General features: G+C 41.5%; 1 protein-coding gene across 6 annotated transcripts in view; it reads right to left on the bottom strand.

Annotated features, from left to right (window-relative positions):
• Positions 1–24,163, bottom strand: part of LOC123958919 (SH3 and multiple ankyrin repeat domains protein 2-like) — a 221,894-nt gene that overhangs the window by 66,296 nt on the left and 131,435 nt on the right. For all 6 annotated transcript variants that reach the window (XM_046032667.1, XM_046032666.1, XM_046032668.1 and 3 more), the window contains 2 exons: positions 13,334–13,769; positions 1,444–1,583 (listed from right to left, as the gene is read on the bottom strand). In XM_046032667.1, coding sequence (XP_045888623.1) covers positions 1,444–1,583; positions 13,334–13,769 — 576 coding nt within the window. The remainder of the gene's footprint in view (positions 1–1,443; positions 1,584–13,333; positions 13,770–24,163) is intronic.

Below are 24,163 nucleotides of genomic sequence, written 5' to 3'. Positions count from 1 at the left end.
GTGACAATATTCATCATTGAGCTGATAAATGGATGCATTTTAAACTAAATCTGACTCTTCCATTTGTTAGAGGTTACAATTAAATGTCATCCATTAACAGTGTGAACTGCAGGGGGTCTGGACTGATGCCTGAAAATGTTGACAAGCTCACAGTAGTGAGAAATGTTCTTAAGAAATCCAAAATCAGTTTGTGTGAAGATGTTTATGGTGTATGGAAACCTAAGATGTTTGGTCTTTATTTGGTTCCCTTCAGTTCTGTTTTATGTAGATAAAGATCTGCCTTAAAAGCTGCTTTATTTTAACAGAGATTCTATATGTGTTTTTCACTAAAACTCTAGAAAAACGTAAGAATGACCTGAAAATAGAGTTTTTGCAGATTTCATGCCTATGAAGGGATAGTGATGGGATTTTGAATTGTCCCAATTTGTTTCACACCAATTGATTAACTTCCTAAGATCCAGTTTTTCCCCCTACATGTTTACACTGGTTGAAATATTTATTTTACGGCTTCACCATCCCATCAAATGGAAACATTCTAGATGTCTTATGGATCAATTGAAACACATTTCCCCAAATTTCAGCATATTTGGTGTCTTTCGTTCTGTGGGTTTGAATTCAGTTGGCTGCACATGCTGAGTTTGTAGTGACCGACCCACCGGTGGATCAGGACGTTTAGGTTAACAATGTGTGTGTGTGTTTCGAATCACGAAGCCTGTCTCGTATATCATATCGAGCCAGGAGCTCACTATATGTTACATTAGAACTAGCTGAAAAATAATTAAACTCTCTAAAAATAAATTTGGCTCAGTAATTATCTTAGAAAAAAATCCTTCCTGTTGAGCAGTACAAACAACCTATAGACGCAGGTCATAATATTCTGTTTATACAAGAGTGGCTTAACATAGATGTTTCTTGGGCGAAGCATGTCCTCCTTGCTTTCTCAGTAAATAATGCATTTTTTTGCATTTTCATCAAAGCCACAGAAACCGTACACCCTTAATGTCTGCAGATGAGGAGGATGTTATTCCGCCTCTAGAGCCTAGGTAGTCAGTTTCATCACATATGGTAATTTGCTGCTTGATTTCCAGTTGTCTCATTTTCAGAAACAATTATGAACTGACGACAGGAAAGAATCAGTGCCTTTTATTTCCTTTTTTGATGTTAGTATTCATCATACATCCTCCAAGGAGGAGAAATTTTACTTTTCTCTCTTTAGTTAACAGTCAACAATGGAATGTAACCAGGTACATTTACTCAAATACTTTTCTTAAGTACAGTTTTGAGGTACTTTACTTTAGTATTTCAATTTTATGCAACTTTTACTTGTGTCACATGTGTTGCTGACCTGCTGAGTTAAACAACACTGGCTATACTGGAGTATTAGCTTCTTGACATACTGGAGTATAGCCAGCCACTGGACTCTAGGGTTATTCCAAGTGTCACCTTTGACCCTGTCGCTTTTGTAGAGGTTGATCTCTCCCTCGGCCTGGGCGGTGTAAGGACGAACCACCACAAAATGTCGCCCAGGAACCGCGCTGTACAGCTTCCTTCTGGTGCCTACTGCCTCACCATGACTGCTGGGACTGTAAGAGAGGAAAAAACAGCAGGATAAAGCACAACTAGAAAATCTAATTTACACTCCAACAACAGAATCACCAAATTCAATAGCCCTGCAGGAAATGGTAACCTGTTTTCCTGTCACACCTGCTGCATTAGTTGTAAAAGCAACAAATATTATTTCCACAAAGAAAATGTGGATGTGACTTTATCATGCAGCGTGGGAAAAGTTGTCCACATCTTTAAAGTTACTTAAGGAGAAAACTGAGAGATCATTGCAGGTTGAAAGAATCTGCTACTACCTGCTCAAAAAAAAAAATAGGAAAGGAACCTTCTGAGCTTCCCCAACTGGCAGTAACAATAGTTCGTCATCCACACACACACACACACACACACACACACAAAAACCAATTATGCAGAGGAGATATTCAGAGGCCAGCGGGCACGTGTCTTGCAGTAGTAAGTGGAGCAGAATATGGGCAGGCTCTGACCCACAGAGCTGCAGTGGCTTCTGGGTAGGAGGCAAGACACTCTAAAGACCACACAGAGAGCTAGGCAGGATTTAGGACCAAGAGAAGGAAAATATCAAAATGCCAAATTATGACAAAAAGGACATTTTTAAAATATGATTGATGGAGGCAGCATTTATATGTTTCTATGTTAAATTTGGTTCTAAAAAGCTGCAACTTTGCATCAAAAGTGATCTCCAGCACTCCTTCATTCATACATGGAGGTGAGACGTGACCAGTGGTGCTGGTCGGTGTACTTGACATGATAATGTAGCGCCACTTAGTGGTAAACTTTCATAACAACACTTACCACAACAGATGGAACGTTAGATTGGGAAAACAAACGTCATCAAGGACCAGAATTGTGAAGTTTTTATTATGACCAAAATTTCTGTGCGATTAAAACCTGCAAACTGTTGAAATTTTTACTCTACACATAAATGTGTGACTGAATTGTTAAATGATAGAAAATAGAAATGACTTTTTCTATGAAGCCTAGGACAAGGACAACATTCCAGATCAAGGTCTGGAAACAAATTGTGAAAAGATTTTAATAGAAGTTTAATTAATAGATAAATGTTGTTCTTTAGGCATCTTGCACATGCACACAATTTGAGTAATTCAGAGAGACAGAAAGAGTCCAGAAGAGTGAGAGATTAAACTACAGCAGGAGGAAATTAAAGAGAACGAAGGAAATGGAGTGCAGGAGTGAGGGATTGAGAGAGAGGAAGGAAATGTTTTTTTCAAGTAAGTGGGTCACCTTGTCCCGTAGACTGCGCTCCTCCTCAAACCTTCACGGGCCTTTGGAGAGCTAACCCCATTCAATACCTGGTGAGGCTGCTTGCACATTTTCCAAGGGAAAGCCATGGACAAAACTGCAACTGTGCACTCTGAGCAGCTACAATACTATAGCAAATTAAAAAGCTCTGGTGACTGATTTGCATGATGGCTGAAAGCATCTCAACTGATGCTGCTCAACCTTTTTACTTTGTGAATGCATCACCGTCAGGGTTGGCCTCATTAAAACAGAAATTATTGCAAGTTAAGTGTATTTTTTGACACCACCGGTTTTAATGTCTTCAGCCTTAATCTTTGTTTTCATTTATTTCATTAAGTATAAAGGTGTTTAAGAGTTTGAAATGTTCTTCCTGTAGGGCCATCTGCTTTCAGTGTTTGTGTTTGGTCTCCTGTTTGAGTCCAGCCAAGTGACTATTTTGTGAAAATCATTGGCCAAAAACATTCAAAACAGGTGCAACAACTTCACAACCAACAGTATGCGCATTATGGGAAAAACTTCCTGTAATGGAGACCAGGGGTTTCATTAACTTAAATGGTTCACTGAGTATTTTACCTCTGTCTTGTGTCTCTCTGTGGCAAAAGTTAAAGGCACCACTGGACACTTTCAATGCTTCAAAGTTTCTTCTGTGGTTGATATAAGCCCCATGAAACTGCCAATGAACATGATTGCTTCCCAGTATTCTGTTTAACTTTTTTTTAAGACGTATATTTTCAAGAAGAAACTAACAATATTGCCCAGAAAGACATAAACCAAACCTATGTATGCAGATGTGGGCATTAAATAACCCTCGTGCATCTGCCCTCCTCCTGCTATTCACAGAGTTGAAGTAAACTCAAAAACAGGTGATCACAGAAACTCAATACTTTCTTGTTTTAAATTGTATTATAATAACAATATCTGGATTGGCACTCTGGTAATTATTTATGGCACTTACATTTTCTGAGACAAAGGGGACAGAGGCACAGAGGACACACACTAACGTTTACTCAACATGACCAGTTAACTGATCTTCATGTGTAAAACTGGCGGAATGACCCTTTAACAACAAACATCACTTTCATATAGTTTTATCTGCACCAAGACAATATTTCTTGTCTTGATACTTTGAGGGCATGAGCGCTAAAAAACTGAGGTGAGACATCGTGTACATTTTCAAACTGCTTCAGCATTTTTGGAATTTTTTCACCACTGTTAATTTGAGAGGAGAAGATGTGCTTTTATTGTGAAAATTTAGAATTAACTAGGAATTCTCACACCCCTGCCGCAACTTTTTACACAGTTTATAAAAGGTTCCTTTCATGCACAGAAACCAGTCATCATCCGTCGCTGCTGTGGGACTGTGCTAAATCTGTACTTGTTGGCATAATGATGTGGGAGAAACATTTCCCACTAAGCCACTCCAGCTTCAGATGAAACTGAATCCGGCCTACAAGTTCAGCAGTTACCAGCTGAGATGGAGAAACCGTCAACCATGTTTTCCCTCATGCCTTTTGGCAATTACCCAGGTGGCTTTGAGGTGCTAATTAGACAGTGTTGATTAATACCAGCTGTGCATAATTTGTGCTATTATTGGATGATCACCCGAGACAAGGAGACAGTGGGAAAGAGAGCAGAAAAGAGGGGGGAAAGAGAGGGTTTAGGAAAAGAGAGACAAAGAGAGAAAGGTGACAGTCACATTACTGCGCAGACACAAATACAGTTAAATCAACATTTATATTTTTTCCATTATACAATTTGCCCAAGGCCACTGTGATCATGTCATGCAGGCACACAGAGTTGAGAGAAAGAGGGAGAGTCAATGTTTACACCTTGCAACATATATCTGGAAATATTATCTGGCTCAGGAAAATCACCTATTCATGCAGTAGTCAATCAGTAATCTGAGAGATGGAGTTGTGTTACCTGGGCTACCTGACAAACGTTAGTCCAACATTCACTCTTATCTGAGCTCTGGTTGGGCCTGAACTAAATCCTGAGGAAAAACTCTCTAAGCAGCTTTATGCTCATATGTTCAACAGCTGGTCAAATTTCTTTCACAGTCTGCCACTGATTACAATATATTTATCTCTGATCGGCCTCGGCTCGACGCACACGTTCACATGCTTTGTTAATATGTTAATGTTATACACTTTCAACCAGAAAGCAGATTGAATAAAATGCCTTGATCCTGTGGTATGCTTTGTTTTCACATGACATATTATTTGTACGTCATTTTAAGTTTTATTTACTTTCGCGTTACTTTTGTCTTCATCTTATTTTGTCTATGTTGCATATTGAATTTGTGTGATTTGCCTTCGTTGTCTGTGTTTAGTTGTTTTGTGTAAATTGGTTTCAATCAAATCAATCAAGGGAATTTTATAATCGCATCAAACTCACAGAGGAAATCTTCTCTGTGCTGTAATCATATTTTGTTTGTGATATTACCCTTGAGTTTCTTCAGACCTACAAGACAGTAAGTGATATCTTGATGATGGACTTCTTGACCCACAAGAGTAGAAATGATGGTGATAGTACTTTCAATGTAATGGCCCCTGACCAGATCGCCGCTGTGGTGGAACTCAATAGTAAAATATTTGTGAGTCATAGATACAACTCTAACCTTGATGTGTGTCATACTGTAAATTGTGAAGAGTAATTTTCCTGACTGTCTCATTCTGTTAAAACTCAAAACAGTGTTTTCAGCAACGAGCAATCATCAACAGATTTTTCACTGTTAAAAGTCAAATTACTGTCAGTCTTCAGTCATCCACAGATCTGTCTGTCCTGACACTGGACACATCTCATTTCTCACCACATTTAACTGGGAAGCTGTTGCCATGACACCCCAGAGCAGACTGACAGCTGTCACTGTGTGCTTGTTTGTGCGTGCGTGAGCGAGTGTGCGCTCACATGTGTGTTGCCTTCTAACAAATGATATGTCAAGTGGCAGCGAGGGGATGCCACAGAAATGTTGTCATGTGTGTGGGTGGAGGTTGGATGAGGGGGGATGGGATTATGGGTAGGAGAGAAAGCAGAAGCAAAGAGAGAAAGCGCTGGAATTAGGGGCTTTAAAGGGCATCTGGGTGGGAATGTGTAGAAGACCTCTGACAGCTAAAGGTCACATTTATTGTACATGGACCGGGTGCGATGACACCATCTTGCCATCTTAGCAAGGTCATTTCCACTGAAATTTAGCATGAGCTGCATTCATCAGATATAAATAATATTAAAACAAATCAATTAACAATAATTGAATTAGATCATTAATGGGTTATTAAAAAATAGGGCAACAGTACATCCATGGTGCAACGGGAGTTGAGCACACATAAATGGTTTCAGTAAAGTCCTAACCTGAAAGTCCTCTGTAAAGGCATTATACAGTATCACCTGTACACAGCCCAATTATTTACTTTTCTTATTGACCATTAATCCTGTGAAAAGGCCAAAACCAACGTCAGCCAATAACATTTATTCCTACTGAAGATGTAAAATCTTGAAAAATGGCTCAGTAATTTCCTAAAACAGCTGGACACTGTAGTTTTTGTCAAACGCTACTTAAACGGGAAGAAACACAGCATTTGTTGGGGACTGTTTTCAATGTCGGACGAATCCACGTTTGGTGATCTAGTGAGTATTTGGGTCAGCAGGGTGGTGTATGTGGGATCGAGTCAAAATAAACTGCAGTGTGTGTGTCACCCAGTATTAATACATACTGAATATCAACTGTGATCATATACATGTGACCCTGGGGAACCCAGGAAAAGGTCACTAATTGCCTGGTTTCCACAACTGGGCCAAGAGGAGCTCTGCAGAGCCAGGGCTACGAATGTCCCTGATAACTATCCCCAATTGACAAAAGATAAGGTCACGGACCTACATTATAAGTACCGGTAATTTTGCAGTTAGGAATTACCGCCTATTAGTTCTACTCTTCTATTGGCCATGTAGGATCCACTTGCCCTATTGCAACAGATACCTTCTTCAGTCAACAACTGTCATCATCGCCGCCACCACCACGTGGAGTTCAGTGTTGACTTCAAGGGTGTAACATACCTCCCTAAGTGTTCACTGTGTCGCATCTTTCTGGCTCATTTGTTGTAACCGTTTCCACAATTCTCAAAGTTGAGCCATTATATGAATACCCCCAATGTCAGGCGTCATCTATTTAAAAGTTGGATAATTCAGACATTTCTAGTGTACAAGCCTTCTTATATACACTTAACAAAATTATCTCTTTTGTTTTTGCCCCCATTCATCCTGAGCTGAACTCAAAGATCTAAGACTTTCTCTCAATTCTCAATTTCTCTCAAATATAGTTCACAAATCTGTCAAAAACTGTGTTAGTGAGCACTTCTCCTTTGCCGAGATAATCCATCCACCTCACAGGTTTGGCATATCAACATGCTGATCAGACAGCATGAGGATTGCACAGGTGTGCCTTAGGCTGGCCACAAGAAAAGGCCTTAGGCTGGCCACAAGAAAAGGACACTCCAAAATGTGAAGTTACCCTGTATTGGCGGGGTCCGGAAACCAGTCAGTATCTGGTGTGACCACTATTTGCCTCACGCAGTGCAACACATCTCCTTCGCATAGAGTTTATCAGGCTGTTGATTGCGACCTGTGGAGTGTTGGTCCACTCCTCTTCAATGGCTGTGCGAAGTTGCAGTCAGGTCGAGATCCCAATGAGGACCACGAGCATGCAGATGATCTTCCCTGAGACGGTTCCTGACAGTTTATGCAGAAATTCTTTGGTTATACAAACCGATTGTTGCAGCAGCTGTCCGGGTGGCTGCTCTCAGATGATCTTGGAGTTGTAGATGATGGATGTGGAGGTCCTGGGCTGCACTGAGACTGAGAAATGAACATTCAATTCACGGTCAACAGCTCTGGTGGACATTCCTGCAGTCAGCATGTCAATTGCACGCTCCGTCAAAACTTTTTGCTGTGTCGATGGAACTGCACATTTTCGAGTGGCCAGCCTAAGGCCTTTTATTGTGGCCAACCTAAGGCACACCTGTGCAATCCCCATACTGTCTGATCAGCATCTTGATATGCCACACCTGTGAGGTGGATGGATTTTCTCAGCAAAGGAGAAGTGCTCACTAACACAGTTTTTGACAGATTTGTGAACTATATTTGAGAGAAATAGGCCTTTTGTGTACATAGAGAAAGTCTTAGATCTTTGAGTTCAGCTCAGGGTGAATGGGGGCAAAAACAAAAGTGTTCCGTTTATAATTTTGTTCAATTTATAATGCAACTTCCATCAGAGAGACATTATGTTGACTTACATTAATTCCCTGGAGACTTACCCTAAACCTAGCTTATACTTGCCTAAAACTAACCCTTACCCTAATGTCAACCTCAAGTTAAACCTACCTCAGACCTTAAAGTATTCTCTATAAACATTAATGATTTACATTAACTGACACCCCATAGAGGTTCACACCTCTGCTACAGTACCAGCTCATACTGTGACTTATAAAGTGGTGAAAATGATTCCCATCAGCCTGGTTGAATTATAAAGACAAAACAAAAGCTCATTAACTCAGCAGTCAGCAGACCTCCCAGGTAACATTAACATAATATAACTAGTATTTTTATTAAGGCTGAGCCATTTCAATTACACTGAAATCAGATGGCTCAGCCTTAATAAAACCTGTCAATCAGCGCATGATCATTATAATTCATTTAAACACAAGTTCCATACTTTGTGTCATAAGTATGAAAAGTAACCTACTGCAACAATCAATTCTTTGAAGGAACCCTTAATCATTGTCATATCATGTACACACTAGGGCTGCAGCAAACTATTGGACAATTACTTTTTTGATTAATAATTTGTTTTCTATCCAATTTTTTTAAAATTGTCATCTAATTTTCCAGAACCCAAGGTGATTATTAGGGCCCGAGCACGAACCGTGCGAGGTCCCTATTGAAATTGAAGAGATTATGTTTTTTGTCTTTCTTTCTTTTTTCTGCAAAGTAAGCTCAATTTTGGGGGCCTAAACATACTCAAAAAGGCACCACACTCTGCACAAAATTCAGGAGGTTTCGCGCATGGGTGTGGCAAAATGGCTCGCTAGCTCCCCTTACAGTGCAGCCCCCGGACAAAGTTTAACCTACATGTACAAAATTTCTGTGGTACGTTTATCATGTCTAGACGCACAAAAAAGCCTCTTGGAGCCACTGCCTAAACCCAACAGGAAGTCAGCCATTTTGGATTTAATGGTAATTTTTGGCAATTTACACACTCAATTTACGTACTTTAACGAACTCCTCCTAGGGATTTAGTCCGACCGACTTCAAATTTCTGCTGTGCCTTCTAAAGGCATTGAAGATGAAAAGTTGTGCTATTTGCGAGTTTTTGTCAATGGGCGTGTCCGTGGCGTGGCGTCAAAGATCAACTCTTCGCCATGACACAGGAAGTTGTAACTTTACTGTACATGCTCAGATCTGTACGAAATTTTACACATTTAATAAGAGTCCCGCCCTGATCACATGTACATGCCGACATTCACCCACAGTCATAGCGCCACCTGCTGGCAACAGGAATTGAGTTTAACGAAGCAGCCCCCGCCGCACGTTTGACCTACATGTATGAAATTTCTGTGGCACATGTATCATGTCCAGATGTACCAAAAAAGCCTCTTGGAGCGATGCCCTAAACCCAACAGGAAGTCGGCCATTTTGAATTTTACGGTAATTTTTGGATGATTTACACACTCCGTACTTTAACGAACTCCTCCTAGGGATTTAGTCCGACCGACTTCAAATTTCCGCTGTGCCTTCTAAAGGCATTGACGATGAAAAGTTGTGCTATTTGCGAGTTTTCGTCAATGGGCGTGTCCGTGGCGTGGCGTCAAAGATCAACTCTTCACCATGACACAGGAAGTTGTTGTAACTTCAGTGTACATGCTCACATCTGCACCAAACTGTACATGTATGATGAGAGTCCCGTCCCGAACACATCTACACGCCAATATTCATTTATATTCATAGTGCCAAGTACTAAGTAGCGCCACAAAGGGTACACAGGAAGTGACGTAGAACACCTTCGTGCAGCGTCTGAAGCGCGTAGCAAATTCACAGCCGCACCGGCAGAGCTCCAGAATATGCAACACGGCCGCCTAACGCTGCTTGCAGCTTTAATTTTTCAATTATTATCATTCAATTTACAGTGATATAAAACAGAGAAAAGCAGCAGCTCCTCCTATTTGAGAAGCTAAAACCAAAAGTGCACTTTTGTTTCATAAAAATAAACTTAATGTATAAAACAGATGTTCTGTTGGCCGACTCACTGATTAATTGGCTACTCTTTTCAGCACTAATAAACACAATACATAACTTTACAGAAGTTGCAGTACAGAAACCAGAGAAAAGGCATTTGATGATAATTTGCTGCAAGTAAAACACAGAAGTGCTATCCACTGTTACGGAATGACAGACTGTCCGTCAATGCATCACAGACACATTAACATACTCATCACCAGCCTCTAAGGATGTGGTGATAAAGCTAAGGTCTCGTATTACACTACTGGTTGTGAAATCAAAGCCACAGAAAGCTGGAGGCTAAAGTATCATATTATTTTAAATCCATGAAACACCAGCAAGGTAGATGTGAAGACAGAGATGTTCCTTAGATTCAATGTGGGAAAATGCAGAGGCATGTTCCACTCTACAAGAGTTCTGCACTAATCTGCTGTCAGTCACCTAAAACAGCTCATCTGTTGATGACCAAACTCGCTCTCTCTCGACAAGTTTTCTAGTGAAGTATGTCAAAAGACGTGATAGTTATGTTCATGTTACTGCTGAAGCAAAGGCAACTGTCCTCCCCCGTTCCTCTGGCCCTTCTTTCATCTCCGTCACTTGTCTTCCCTTAACTCCGTCCCCTCCACCCTCGCTCTAAACCCCTCATTCTGTGCTTTTATTCTCTCTTTTTCAGTTGCCTCCTCCTCCTCTATCTGCTCTTCATCCTGTCTTAATTCTACTGCTTCATCTTTGCATCTTTCCTATAATGTACTCGACATTGGACAGAGGCAGAGCTTCAGAGTGTGGGTAGTGTTGGTGCAGCAGAGTGCTTCCAAACGTGTCCATCTGCCAAAGAAGAACAGGAGGAGGAGGAGGAGGGGGAGGAAGAGGAGGTAGAGGAAGAGGCCAGAGGGCATGTGTCTTAATCGGGATTGACAGTTACATCGCTCCAAGATAAACGTCCGTCACACTTAAATCCTCCACCGATCAGTTGCCCTTGCACACACCACAGACAGAGCACAGACACACATGGTGGCATTTCTGAATGAACTTTGTCAGGTGGAGGTGGAGTCACACACACACACACACACACCTAAAGTTAGAATGAGCATTCCTAAAACAGGCATATGAAGCACACGTACAAATTCGCACACATTTTCAAGTGTCTGCAGCCAACCATAGCAACGGTTGCCGTAGCTACTGTAGGAAGCCAGGACTTTTGATGGCACGTTTCCCAAAGGAACCAGTCATGCATCATATTGCATGGGGGATGGTGGTATAGGATGTACTGTATACTGTATATACTGTAAATGAAGACTTACTGTTTGCTGCCAGACCTCTGAGGAGACACAACTCACAGCCCATTCTTGAAGTGTTCACCCAAATTTAAAAAACAAAACATACAAACAAAAACCAAACATTTTTCTCATCATGCAGAGTGTTTTAAGTTTTATTTGAGCAGGTTTTGAGATACAGTATCTGTCTACAAACCAAATTAAATAGAAGTTAATGGAACATAGTTTGTGGTCATCACAGTATTAAAAAACTACATTAAAGAGGTCATATTCTGCTCATTTTCAGGTTCATAATTGTATTTAGGGGTTGTACCAGAACAGGTTTACATGTTTTCATTTTCAAAAAACACCATATTTTTGTCCTACATGATACATCTCACTTCTACAAGATCGTTGTTTGGAGTTGCACATGCATAGTTCCTAATTAACGACTACTAGCCAATCAGAAGCAGAGTAGGGTGGATCCTGACAAGCCTTGTAAACACGGCTTCGGATCAGTCGTACATGCTCCCGTACCAGCTTCGCAACCTAGACTGGAGCAAGAGTTTCAGAGTGGGTGAGTTATTATTCTGTAACACAGTGAGCTTTCATATGTAACGTTTTAACTGAGCTCTGTCTCTACATCACCGTAACACCTTTATGTCCACTGACTGCCTGGAGGGTTGCTAGTGTTTGGAAGGGAAAGTGGGCGTGAGGGGAAGCAGCGGGTGGACGTGTGTTTCTCCACTGGTGTTTTTGAGGGCGTGCCTGACTAGCCGCTAGGTGAGCATTATGACGTGTGTTACAACGTGAAACAACTTGTTAACGAATTAAAGGCTGGACTACAATCAAGCTGATTTTGGGCAGTTCAGAGCAGTGTTTCCACGGGAGATGGGAACTCCCTTTGGGCTGGACTTTTTCACTTTGCAAACCTGTTACATGCACAAAAAGGAAATATAACTCAATAAAGGAGAGGGAAAAAGCCGAAAAGTACAATGTGACCACTTTAAACAAGAGCATACTAATGGGGAAACTGTTTCTAGAAAGATTTGTTAGATTTTGTACTTAGTTCAGTTCATTTACATGGGACACTGTAGAGTACTGTAGCGATTTAGCATTGCACTCTTGCCACATTGTTGGACTCCCGTTAGACAATTAAATGTTATCATAATCACTGTTGACCATCGCACACTCAAGGGACATCACTTGAGGACATTTATCAGACCTCACTCAGCTCCCTCTGGAGACACTAAAGGCTCCACACTACTTTTAAAACATAAGCAGTAGAGCTCTCCAACACCTACTGGTGCTGTTACCCTTTAAGAATCCAGGTTGATCAGAGGAAACCAGTGAGAGCTTCATGCACTGTAGTAACCTGGTTACTATAAATCTGTGTACGCGCACACACACACACACACGCTGTGGGTTAGAACTGAGATTCGTCGGTACGGTTCTGCGAGACAGATAGCTCAAAACCTGAACAAACAAGACCAAAACTGCTAGAGGTGAAATGCTTTTTGTAATTCGGGTAAACGGAGGCTCTAAGGACACTTACCCTTAATCATAATCATACTTGATCTCCATCTTGTCAAACATACAGAGGTCTGAAGGAAATCTTCTCTATGGTGTACTATTATTAATCTCTTGATTTTCTCCAGACCAGAATTTCTCTGGACATGCAGGTGAAAAAGTGATGACATCTTATTGGCAACAGCAAATAGCAGGCGCTGACTAGATCACAGCTGTGCTGCAACACGACAGCAAAGTAGTGACATGTGTGAGTCATATGTTCACCTCTGACCTCCAGGTTAGTGAGCCTGGATCTTGTTAAAAGAAAAAAGAGAATAAAACTCCTCTGTGCGGGGTGAGTGTGTATCTAAGACTGTCACGCCTTCCTTCTGACGTACTCACACACACACACACACACATCACAGATCTCCACTCTCCGGCGTTTTGCAGAGGCTCACCTTGGCTGGCGCTGTGAAGGTAGAGCCCGTCGTGCCTCCTCCCCCAGCCGGCTGAGGGAGGGCGACCGGCTCCTTGCCCCCCTCCCCATGGTCCGGACCACCACGTTGCCATTGGGGCTGCCGCTGGGCATCTGCTGGAGCAGCTGGGGTGACAGGCTGCGATGCAATGCTGAGGAGCCAGGCTGCGAGTGACCCTGCTGGGGGGCCCTGTGCAGGTGGGGCTGGGCTTGTTGGTGCTGCTGCAGATGGGGGGCCCAGTTTCCAGGAGAACCGTGCTGCTGCTGGTATTGACCGACTGTTAGGTTGTTGTCGCTGTTGGAGCGCAGGAGGACCCGTGGCGCTGATAACGAGGACGGGGACTGATCGTTTCCGCTGCCGTTGCCAGAAGACAGACCCCGGCGGCGTTTGGAGTAGGCTGGAGCCTCGCGGAAAGGCACTGCAGAGGAATGAAGGAGAAGGAATAACATTTTTATTAAACTTTTAATTTTAAAATTAAATGCTTCAGTAAGCTACCTTTGCTCGTTTCTGATAGTCCAACTGTTAGTGGATTTTTTGACTGATAGGACATAATGTACACTGAGGACATACAATCATCACTTATAAAGTTAGTACCGTAAGCTATTGTCAGTTTCCAAAACATTTGAGAAATGGGCTTCATTTTGTTTACAAAATTTACATTTTGCTTTTTGAGTTACCACATTTGAAACAAGACAAATTTATAAAGGTTGATTGATGGATGTGATCCTAATAGAAGCATTTAAACAAACTGAAGATGTAGCTTGAGTTGAAGCACTGAAGGAATCTAAGTGAAACTGCTGAAAAGAGTTTAAGAATCAGTTTATTAAGAGATGATTTCAAAAACAAAAGTAACTCGCAGATAAAAACATACTGTACAAATGGAAGTTCCTACTCAAATACATGCAACTAACTACACATACGCATGTGTTGCAAGAAAACTAATTGTGATTTCAATGTAATCTTAACTTTAACTCTATTAAAATGCTATTTTTATGCACAACTGACCAAGTAAAGTATCAAGTAAAACATTCACAACAAGGATTTTCTTTCTGAAAAATAGATTTCACCATTTTATTCCAACAGTGTAAAAGTCTGTTTTTATAGTTTGGCCTTGACCTTTGGTCATGAGACATGTTATGCTTTATATTGGGAATATTGCTGATCAGACACAAACTGAAAATGGTATCTCGTCGTTCTACAGTTATTTAAATTCTACAAAATTAGACACAATCTGGTACCAGCATTAGACAGTATTCTCTGTCCGTGAGTCTTTACATGAGAACACTTCCTCTACATCTCTGAAGACACCACTACAGAGACTTCCACAGCAGAGGACCACCCTGTGTGTGATGCTGTACTTGAGTGAAGAGAAAGGGCCAGTAACCCTGAACTCTCCTGAAGAAAATGTCCTTGGATCAAAGTTACACAATAATTTGTTACTTTTTCTAACAACAAATACACCATCTGTCAACGTGACTGGACCCAGGGTAAACGTGTAACTTTGGTGCAGCTGTGTTCACAGAATTCAAAGCCAGTAATTGGACTTTACAGCATTAGCACTGTAATTGCAGTATGGCAGTGCCTGTTAGACTTCTGTTGCTGCACCACTAATACATGGTTATAGCCCAAGCTGGCTCCAGTAACGAAATACTCAAAGAATCCCAACGATAAGAATCATCACTGGAGTACTGCAGTATGTTTCTGTTATCTACACCTGCTTCTCTTGTGCAGGGTCACAGGGAGCTGGAGTCTTCACCAGCACACCTGTAACAGCAGGTGTGCAGATAAAAAAAAAATAGTTGAGCACACAAACATCTGTTTTAAAATCTGTTGGAATACATCGTGGGATTTTGTTATTGATCTTCAAATCACTTTTAGGACAAGCACCACCATATTACACATCCTTTTTAAACGTGGCCTTTACAGATCCAACTGAATTAAACCCCGGATGGAAACTAGGGTGCATTCTGTCAGCATTTGTAATAAGAGTGACTTTTTTATTTTTTTAATATTTTCAATCAGTCTGAGTTGGCAAAAGTTCTACAATCCAGGACCGTGTCATCCTCTGGAAGAAAAGATTAAGCTACAGGTCTCCACATGTGATAATGGCAAGCCAACAACAAAAACATTATATTACTGACCCCGATCTAGATTTGGCGCCGTCTCCAACCTCAGTTGAAAAGTAACTGCTGCTTTTCACTGCTGTTCAGTGTTGATGCTGCTGTTGTTTTTGAGATGTCGTCAATGCTTAAAAAGACCGTTCTCTTTGAGTTACCCTATTACTAAGACAACTTCCCACCTGATTTCAGCGCTGTTTTATTGACTTCATTTGTGCTGCTGAAGTCTCTTCGGGCAAAACATTGAATCTCTACCAGTCTGCCCCACCACCCTCCACAGACACTGAATGTTTGAATTGAATATGAACTGAAGTCAACCCACTATTCGGTTTTACTTTTTGGCACACATACATTATGATCACTACTTCTAATCATTCATTTCTTTATTAAACTGTATCTGAAAAGCAGATGTGTAACACAATCCTATATTTGCATCTGTGATGGACAAACAGTATATTTTAAAGCGTACAGTATTCACTGTATACTCACACAGTGAGTGATGATGCCGATTCTTAGGAGCAATTGGTCACACTTTAATTAGTACACATATTGACCACACTGAAGCCTCATTCATGGGAACAGATCTGCATTTGTCTCCATTTAACACACACCAGTTCAAAGTGGAGACCACAAAGACTGTGATTGGTCAGCTTGTGTTTTCTCCCACAGGTTTCTGTTGCCGGTGAAGATTATTGATTGTAAAGACAATCATGCGGATCTATAATGTTCTCCTATTTAGGAACACACAACTAGCAAAGTAACCTCCACTGTAAACACCACTCTCTATCACAGTGAATGAAAGAACGTAACAGTTGTGACTGCATGGCAGCGGTCTCCTCAGTCATGTGAAAAGTTGAAAGCAAGTCAGTGTGTCGCTCGACATCTCTCCATATCAAAAAGGGAATGAACGAATTTAAACATAGCCATTCTGGGAAATATAAGATAACAATACAGCCCCATCACATACACTACATTAAAAGTGTAATTATTATAGATAAAAAAACAGTCAAAAGGAATCTAAAGTGGGAGTGCATTAACCGTTTGCGTCATGTATAATCCCAGTTTAAGAAATCAGTGTGATGTGCTGGAAACAAAGTGCATATCAGCATTTTACACCACAGGGAAGGAGAAGAAGATGATGTATAAACAGCTTACCTTTTCATTCTGATGTGCTATTTTTTGTGTCAGTTACGTCAGACTTGCTAGGAGACTATGCACACACATGCACGTCTATCCATCCATCTATCTATCTATCTATCGACCCCCGTCGTGCCCCTTCGGTGCTGTTTTTGGACATGTCGTGTCATTTTCGTCTTATCAATACATCAAAATCTAAGCTCTCCCTGTGGGGGTCCCACTCCAACAGTAGACAGCTAAAATCTATTTTGGTTCCCTCCCATACACATATACAGCAGCTCAGACACACGTGAATATTAAACTGAGATTGGTGATTGGCCACGCCACCATGCTCCACGCTGCTCTTTTTCTGACCATCATTAGCATGATTACCAGGATTACATGAGCAGAGTCGAGCTTCTCTGGCCCCCTCTGCCTGCACTGTTCTGTCAGACTGAACCACTAGTGGAGGTTGGCCTTGATTTCCCCATGGATACATTCCTCCATTACACTGCAAGAGCATCAGCAGCTCTCCTCAAAGTTACAACAGTGCAAGGAGAGCAGCACTGGGCCTGCAGCCATTCCAATAAGCACCTCCTGATTATGAGATGATCATGGTACCAGGCTAACGTGGTTGCCTGTTAGATGTGGGGCAGTTTACTGCTGTTCGCTTCCTGGCAGTCTGAACATCTGAAAAGGGATTCACTGAGTCATTATCACTTTCCCAGACTAATATCTCAGACCTTTCTCTCTCTCTGTGTCTACAGCTGACGTGTTGATGAAGAGAAGAGGTGCTAACATCTAATGAGCTAGCACATTTAGGAGCTACCAGGCTATCTTGTGTGAATCCCTGAGGTGCGTGTGGCCTCCAAGCTGGCGGGGCAAGTTTTAACTTCAGCCGAACACTCACTCACACACATGCAGGCATGACTTGCTGTTTCTTTCTCTGAAGCTCTTGCGCACAATCGCTCCTGCAAATTAATTATCCAGTAAAATGGGGAGTCAGAATAAACAGAGCATCTTATATAACAGTTGGAAAAGCAATCAGTAGAATCCATACCATTAAATTCTCTTCAAACACCGCCTGTGGTCAGAGGTCAGTGAGTCTGGAAGCACTCAGCCAAGCTAAATGATGATGTTGACATTATGCTAATACACTGAACTGTTACAGGAAGACAGTTTAAATGCTGTGTGTATTTCAATAGTCCAGTTTGTGCCAATACCATGTGTGCTGATCATAAAGTAAAACTGAGTTTAAAAAATTGGTATATTTATACTGTAACCAATGTTTTCATTTTAAGGACACACCTTCACTCCATTCTGCATTTCAGTGTAATGTAACCAGCCAATCCAGAATGGCAGAGTGGCAGATAATGTCATGGCCACAGAATGAATCCTGTAGTGCTCAGGTGTGTCATATGGACACAATAAATAACGTGAAGCTCTTTTCAGAAAAATCTAGAAGAAAAATATCAGCAACATATTTGATCAGAAATTAAATTACCAAAGTTTACATTTTCCTTAACCTACAAAGACTAGACGCCTCACACATAACAATTTTCTTGTTCTGGCAGCTGAGGAGTGCATTCTGAAGGACACAGACAACACTTTTTTTCAGTATTTTATCCCTTTATTAGAAAGGGACAGTGGAGAGATACTGAGAAAGGCAGGAGAAACACAGGGAACATGCAACAAAGGTCCCTGGCCAGACTGTGGATGCTGTGGTACATGGACCGCACATTAACCTCTAGGCCACAAGTTCAACCCCTTGCTTTGCTCATTTATGCTGCAATCCACATAGAAATGGGAAAGAAATGGAGCAAAAAACTCTAAATTTGGAAGAGATAGTGAATGGAGGGCAAACTCCCCAGGGAGAGAGGAGAGGGTCAGGTTGACTTCAGCTGAGCTGCAGCTCTGAACTGAAACCAGATAAAGTGGAATGTGAAACAATAGCTATTCTCTAATGTCACATCGGAGTTTGCGTGGAATTTTAGGAACATTTTATCATTTACAATTATTGCAGTCAGCAGCCACACAAACATGTACACTGCTTCTGCTGAATGACAAAAGCTAAGCAGGCGTGGGTCTTGAGTAGTACCTGGAAAGGAGACCGCCTTGGAAAAGAGAGAGGTGTTGGTGGGCCAGCAGGGGGGCAATCTTCCCTCTGGTCCTAATAATAAGATCCCTTTCCCCAGTACAGTGCCGGGGACGCTGTGTTGTGGGACACAGAGGTTCTGAACCAAGGTGTAATTGGCTCTGTGTTTCCCTCCCTCTCCACCTCCAGCTGATGTGTGGTGAGCGTGTTCTGGCGCAAATGGCTGCCATGCATCACCCAGGTGGGTGCTACACATTGGTAGTGGTTGAGGTGAGTCCCCACCCCCGAAGCGCTTTGAGTATCTATCATAAAGCGCTATAAAAATGTAACGCAATCATAGTATTATTTCTCCGACCGACACATGTGATGTCAAAATAACAAACATGTATAAAATAATTAAGAATGTGAACAACGCACCTCCTCTCTGAAAGCACACTGGCTTCTGATCGGCCAGCTTCCCTGCTCCGGGGGTGTGTTGGTGTTTACCTCTCACCTCTTACATTAGTACAGCAGCTTTGGACCGCTGGTTCCATCTAATGCCAGGAGCTACTGTTAGCAATGGCTAGCGGTTAGCAACGAGTAAAGCTATCTGTCCATCAGGAAACTTCATAAATCACAGTTGAGGCAGAGCAGCCAGAGGACATCAGTGGGAAAACCGGAAAATATTTACCTTTACTTCATAATCGTAAAAAGCACTTTCTGTGGGACACTGAACAATCCCCTGCTCTGTGAACTCGTCTAACCGGATCTTTGGGGGCGCAAACATCCCGATGTTGGGGGGTATTTTGGATGTTTGACATTTACATATGAAGGAGGAAACAATGGAAATTTTATTCAACTATGCCAAGGGAAATACAGTTTTCCATTCTACAGCACCTCTGAAGCTGCACTAAATGAAATCCTTCACACTGTGCTGCCTTCATAACAGCCAGGGGCAGGAGATGTTAAATTCTCTATACCAAGTTGATTACATTGCCTTTTCTTCTGTGTTTGACAGCCGCTGAGACAAATAACTGTTCTAATGTGTTTTGGATGTTTGTGAAAGCATGTTCTTGAAGCCTGGAAGCCATCTCCTCTGATTCCCTATTTGAAAGCTTTTATCAGGTGAGTTCCTGAATTATGAATTTAAAATGTGTGTCCTTCATTAGGTCCACAGTAGAATTCCAACAATTGATCAGTCACAACCCAAAGTGGCCACAGTGAATTCCTTACATTTTATAAAACTCCCACAATGCAATGCTTTGCCTGCGCCTATGACATAACAGATGGGTAAATTACAGTTATGTGAAACTATCACTGTCAGTGGTGACGCAAAACGGTGATGATTCATAAGTTTCCGGAATGTCAATTTACAGATTATTTATAGTTTCTATCGTGTTTTTCATGTAAGAAAATACCGAATGAGGGAAAGATTTCAGAGATTTTTTTATTGTTACACTGTCATGGAATTTAGCTGAACAGTTAGTGATTCTTCTTCTTCTTCTAGCACTGACAATCCTCACATGGGGAAAACATGCAGTTTATTTCACCTGCAGGTTTTTGTCATCTGGGGCAAAACCCTTCAGTCACTGTGTTGGATCCTTCCACCATTAAAAAGCTTCAAGAGATCAATTTGTCTTTACTAGCTAGATTTTACATTCTGCCAATAGAGGCTTTATTGACATCATGTCTTCTTTGCCTATTGCACCTTGGTACAAACCTGCAACATCTGCACACAGACAAACAGTTCACTCAGTTTAGCACAGCTCATCAAATGGAACCAATACAGCAGCTCGATTAATCCATAAAATTCTTCATGATAGTTCTAATGAGTGTTTCATTAATTAGATTAAATTAAACATGAATATTAACTAGACCATCTTGCTATGGGATCACAACAGCCAAGAGGACCCATGAGCAGTAGTCAGTACTAGATGCGTTTTCCATAATCATATGTCGGACCACATTTCATTTTGATCTCAGCTGCACACTTAACGCGCAAAGTTTCGTTACTGCGTCTTGCACCGTTGCACAAAATCTGTGCAGACATAAACACCTGGCAAAGTACTCAAACCTGCTTCTGTGGTGGATCCCGCTACAGTAGGTGTGTCCAGGACCACATTTTGCCAGGATGACACACAAACACACACACGCGCACAGACTAGGCCTATAATAATAATAATAATAATAATAATAATGACCGGTGTACATAAAACGCTGTCAACTATATAAATGTAAGCTATATATATCCCGACAGAATCCAGATTGTTGGCACCCCTTTTCCCGCCTATAGGCGACACAGCCCGTTGCTTCAGATTCTCCGTCTCCATTGAGAAAATAGCAGCGGATGAATCAAAGCCACCAACATGGTTTCACACACAGACAGATGGATAGGCTGTTTAGGTTCTGTTTGGGTGAGGGGGAACAGCACCTAGTCATGACTGTGGGGGTTTTCTCCACCTTGGAGTCCAATTTTTCATCTCTCTCTGTGACCTAAAAACTTGTCCAATGCCGGTGCTGTCTCCTCTTTTTCGTTTGAAGAAAAAAAAAAAGAAAAGAAGATTATTCTTGAAACCTAAATACGCGCCGACCTACCTACACCCTAATAGGGACGGTAAAAATACCTCGAATGATGCTGGGCACTTTTAATAAAGAGATAAGGAACGCATCAGTACTTTTCTTAATAAAGCAAAGAAAATTGCTCCACATTCAGCTGAAGTTGACAGTCAAAGTATTGCGCGAACTCCAAACGGGAGCGCCGAACTGAAAAGTACTCAAGAAGAGAAAGCAGCTTACCTTCCTTTTTTAAGGCATTGATGATCGACTTCATTTTTACTCCTTTGCTACTCCGACTTAGCGTCACGGCTCGTGCATAGCACAGGACGTTTTAGACCCCGAGTTTCCCTTTCAGCACCATGGACAGCGACCCCGCGGAGAAGAGCTGCCGCGCGCAGCGCACATGATCCCGCACACACCTTCCAGCACCGCCGCCTCCCCGGTAATCCAGCACGAGCCCCTCCGCTAACACACATGCCTCCCCTTATCCCGCCCCTAACACGCCTCCCCTCTCTGCTTCTCTTTCTGTCTCCCATGAGGGACAGAGCGCACTGCACAACTGCACAGTGGAGCCAACAGAGCAATAAGCCCGGTGTAATTCAAGTGGCTGTAAAAGAAATAGTCGATGTGGAAATGGCAGTAGCCTAGCAGAAGAATGTTGAAATAAAAGTAGTGGCTTTTGTTTTGGTTGAGGTCATGTACACAAATTAATAGAAAAAAGCATGAAGAAAATGCAGACATTTCAATGCAGGAGGGCTCACAGAATGATTATTAAATAGTTGTAAAAACGATGTGTGACAAAGGTTGTGCAAAGCTGAATAATACTGGAAAACCAGAAAGAGGCAACACTATTTCTAAATAACCCCAAACACATGATCTGCATTTAAGTAATACTATTTCTTTATGCTTACCTGCAGACATAATGTCCAGCAGTGATACAGTCTATCTGTAATCTAGTGCATCAGTACTATCAGTCTCTAATATTGATACATACTCTGACTAAAGTGTGGTGAAACATAAGTGCAGCTGTTTCCAGGGCTCACAGTCACCACATCTCAACCCATCTGTGGGAGATTTATGGAGCGGCGTGTTAGACAGCGCTCTCCACCGCCGTCACCAAAACAACAAAAGAGGGAATATCTTTTCAACGAATGGTGTTCATCCCTCCAGTAGAGTTCAGAGACTGCCACACGCCTGTATGTTGACAAGTGGATTTCACATCTTGATGGTTTTGTGTGATATTTACTTGATAAAATGTAACACAGCATTGTCTTAATAGAAAACACCATAAAATTATCCAAGTGAATCATTTTTTCATTAACTAATAAATTCATACACTGAAGCTCCTGGAGATGGAACATCTTACACTTTGTTTTTGTTCTTTAATTTGTCACCCATCTGTAATTATCTATAGCTTGTTCACTGTTTAACACTCAATGAATCATGGATCAAATTAATGAGCAGATGAGGTCCTGGCAGAGATGGGGACTCGAGTTTAAGACTCGGACTCGAGTCAGACTTAAGTCGCAAACACAGTGACTTCAGACTCGACTGGGACTTGAGGTGCGGGACTCGTGAACAATGTTTGCATGTGATGAGCTCGCTGTTATTCCCCTCCCTCCGTTACCTGTAACATGCCTACGTAGTAGCTATCAGCTGCGCGCAGCCACACGTGAGAGAGGACAACAAACAGCTGCTGAGCCGTTCATCATGAACTTTAAGGCTTTAAAACTTCACACAACAAGACCCTGGCTTCACATCATCCTCAGATTATCAGAGAGACAGCTCCCCGGCTGGACCGCATACTTTCAGTCAAATATCTGTTGTTTGCAGCATCAGGCGGACTCACATACAATGAGTCTCGTTCAAGGCAACAGAGGTGTCGAGTCTGTGAGTTCACCCCACAGTGGAACTTCATACTGGCCTTTTAACAAATAAGATGTTGGTCATTAGCTCTGTTCACTGTAGATGTGATGCAGGTTTGAATTGTTCAATCACATTTTTCTCAAATGATCAATCAAAAGCAGTAATTGTTCAGAGGTTTACATTAATCTGGTTTCAGGAGAGAGTTTTGGCATCCAGCAGTGGTCTAAATGTTGCCTCAGAGGTGCTTTGTCTGTCAAAATGTTAAGTATTGGTACTAAATTAACAGAAATGCTACTTGCCTTCTTTATAAAATTTACAAGCTTCTCCATTTACAGACATATCAAAGATTCTCCTGCTGGAATGGTAAAATAAGATTCAGTAGTGTAAATCTCATTTACAGTCACAGCCTCAGGTGTCCAGAGTTGATTCATTTGCACACAGAAAAATTAATAAAACATGAAAAGAACAGAGAAAATAACAACCGCTGTGCAGATTGAAAACCCCAAGAGACACACGCATTCACTATAAAAACACCTTTCTCCAAAACAAACAAATGAAAATAAAGATAGCATGCAAAGTAAGTACAAATATAAATGGCATTACACCGAATGCAAAAATAGAAGGAAAGCAAGACTATGGATTGTTGCATGGATATCTTGTATGTATGTTTAACAACAGCGAGATAAAAAGATCATTGGTTTACAGGTTGAAAACTTAAAGAAACCAGATTTCATAAAGCTTAAAAAGACAGAAAGTTCATAAAAGAGGACAATCTATAGATTCTATACAATATATTTCACTATTTAAACATTTTAAATCCTCTCCATCTCCTAAAAATAATTTGTGACTTTGTTTTTCATTGTGTTGACTTAACCTTTAAAGATGTATTCTGCTCATGTTTAGGTTCCTCATCTTATTTAGAGGTTGTACCAGAGCAGGTTTACATGGTTATATATTTGTCATACTGCACATTGCTGCAGCTCCTCTTTCCACCCTGTGTTGAAGGCTTCGTTTTAGCTATGGAGTGATACATCTTGTCTCTAAATGATCTTTGTTGGGAGTTGCACATGCTCAGTTCCTAGT

The sequence above is a fragment of the Micropterus dolomieu genome, linkage group LG20 (assembly GCF_021292245.1).
Source record: "Micropterus dolomieu isolate WLL.071019.BEF.003 ecotype Adirondacks linkage group LG20, ASM2129224v1, whole genome shotgun sequence".
Taxonomy (NCBI): domain Eukaryota; kingdom Metazoa; phylum Chordata; class Actinopteri; order Centrarchiformes; family Centrarchidae; genus Micropterus; species Micropterus dolomieu.
This window is presented reverse-complemented; position numbering and strand designations above follow the sequence as displayed.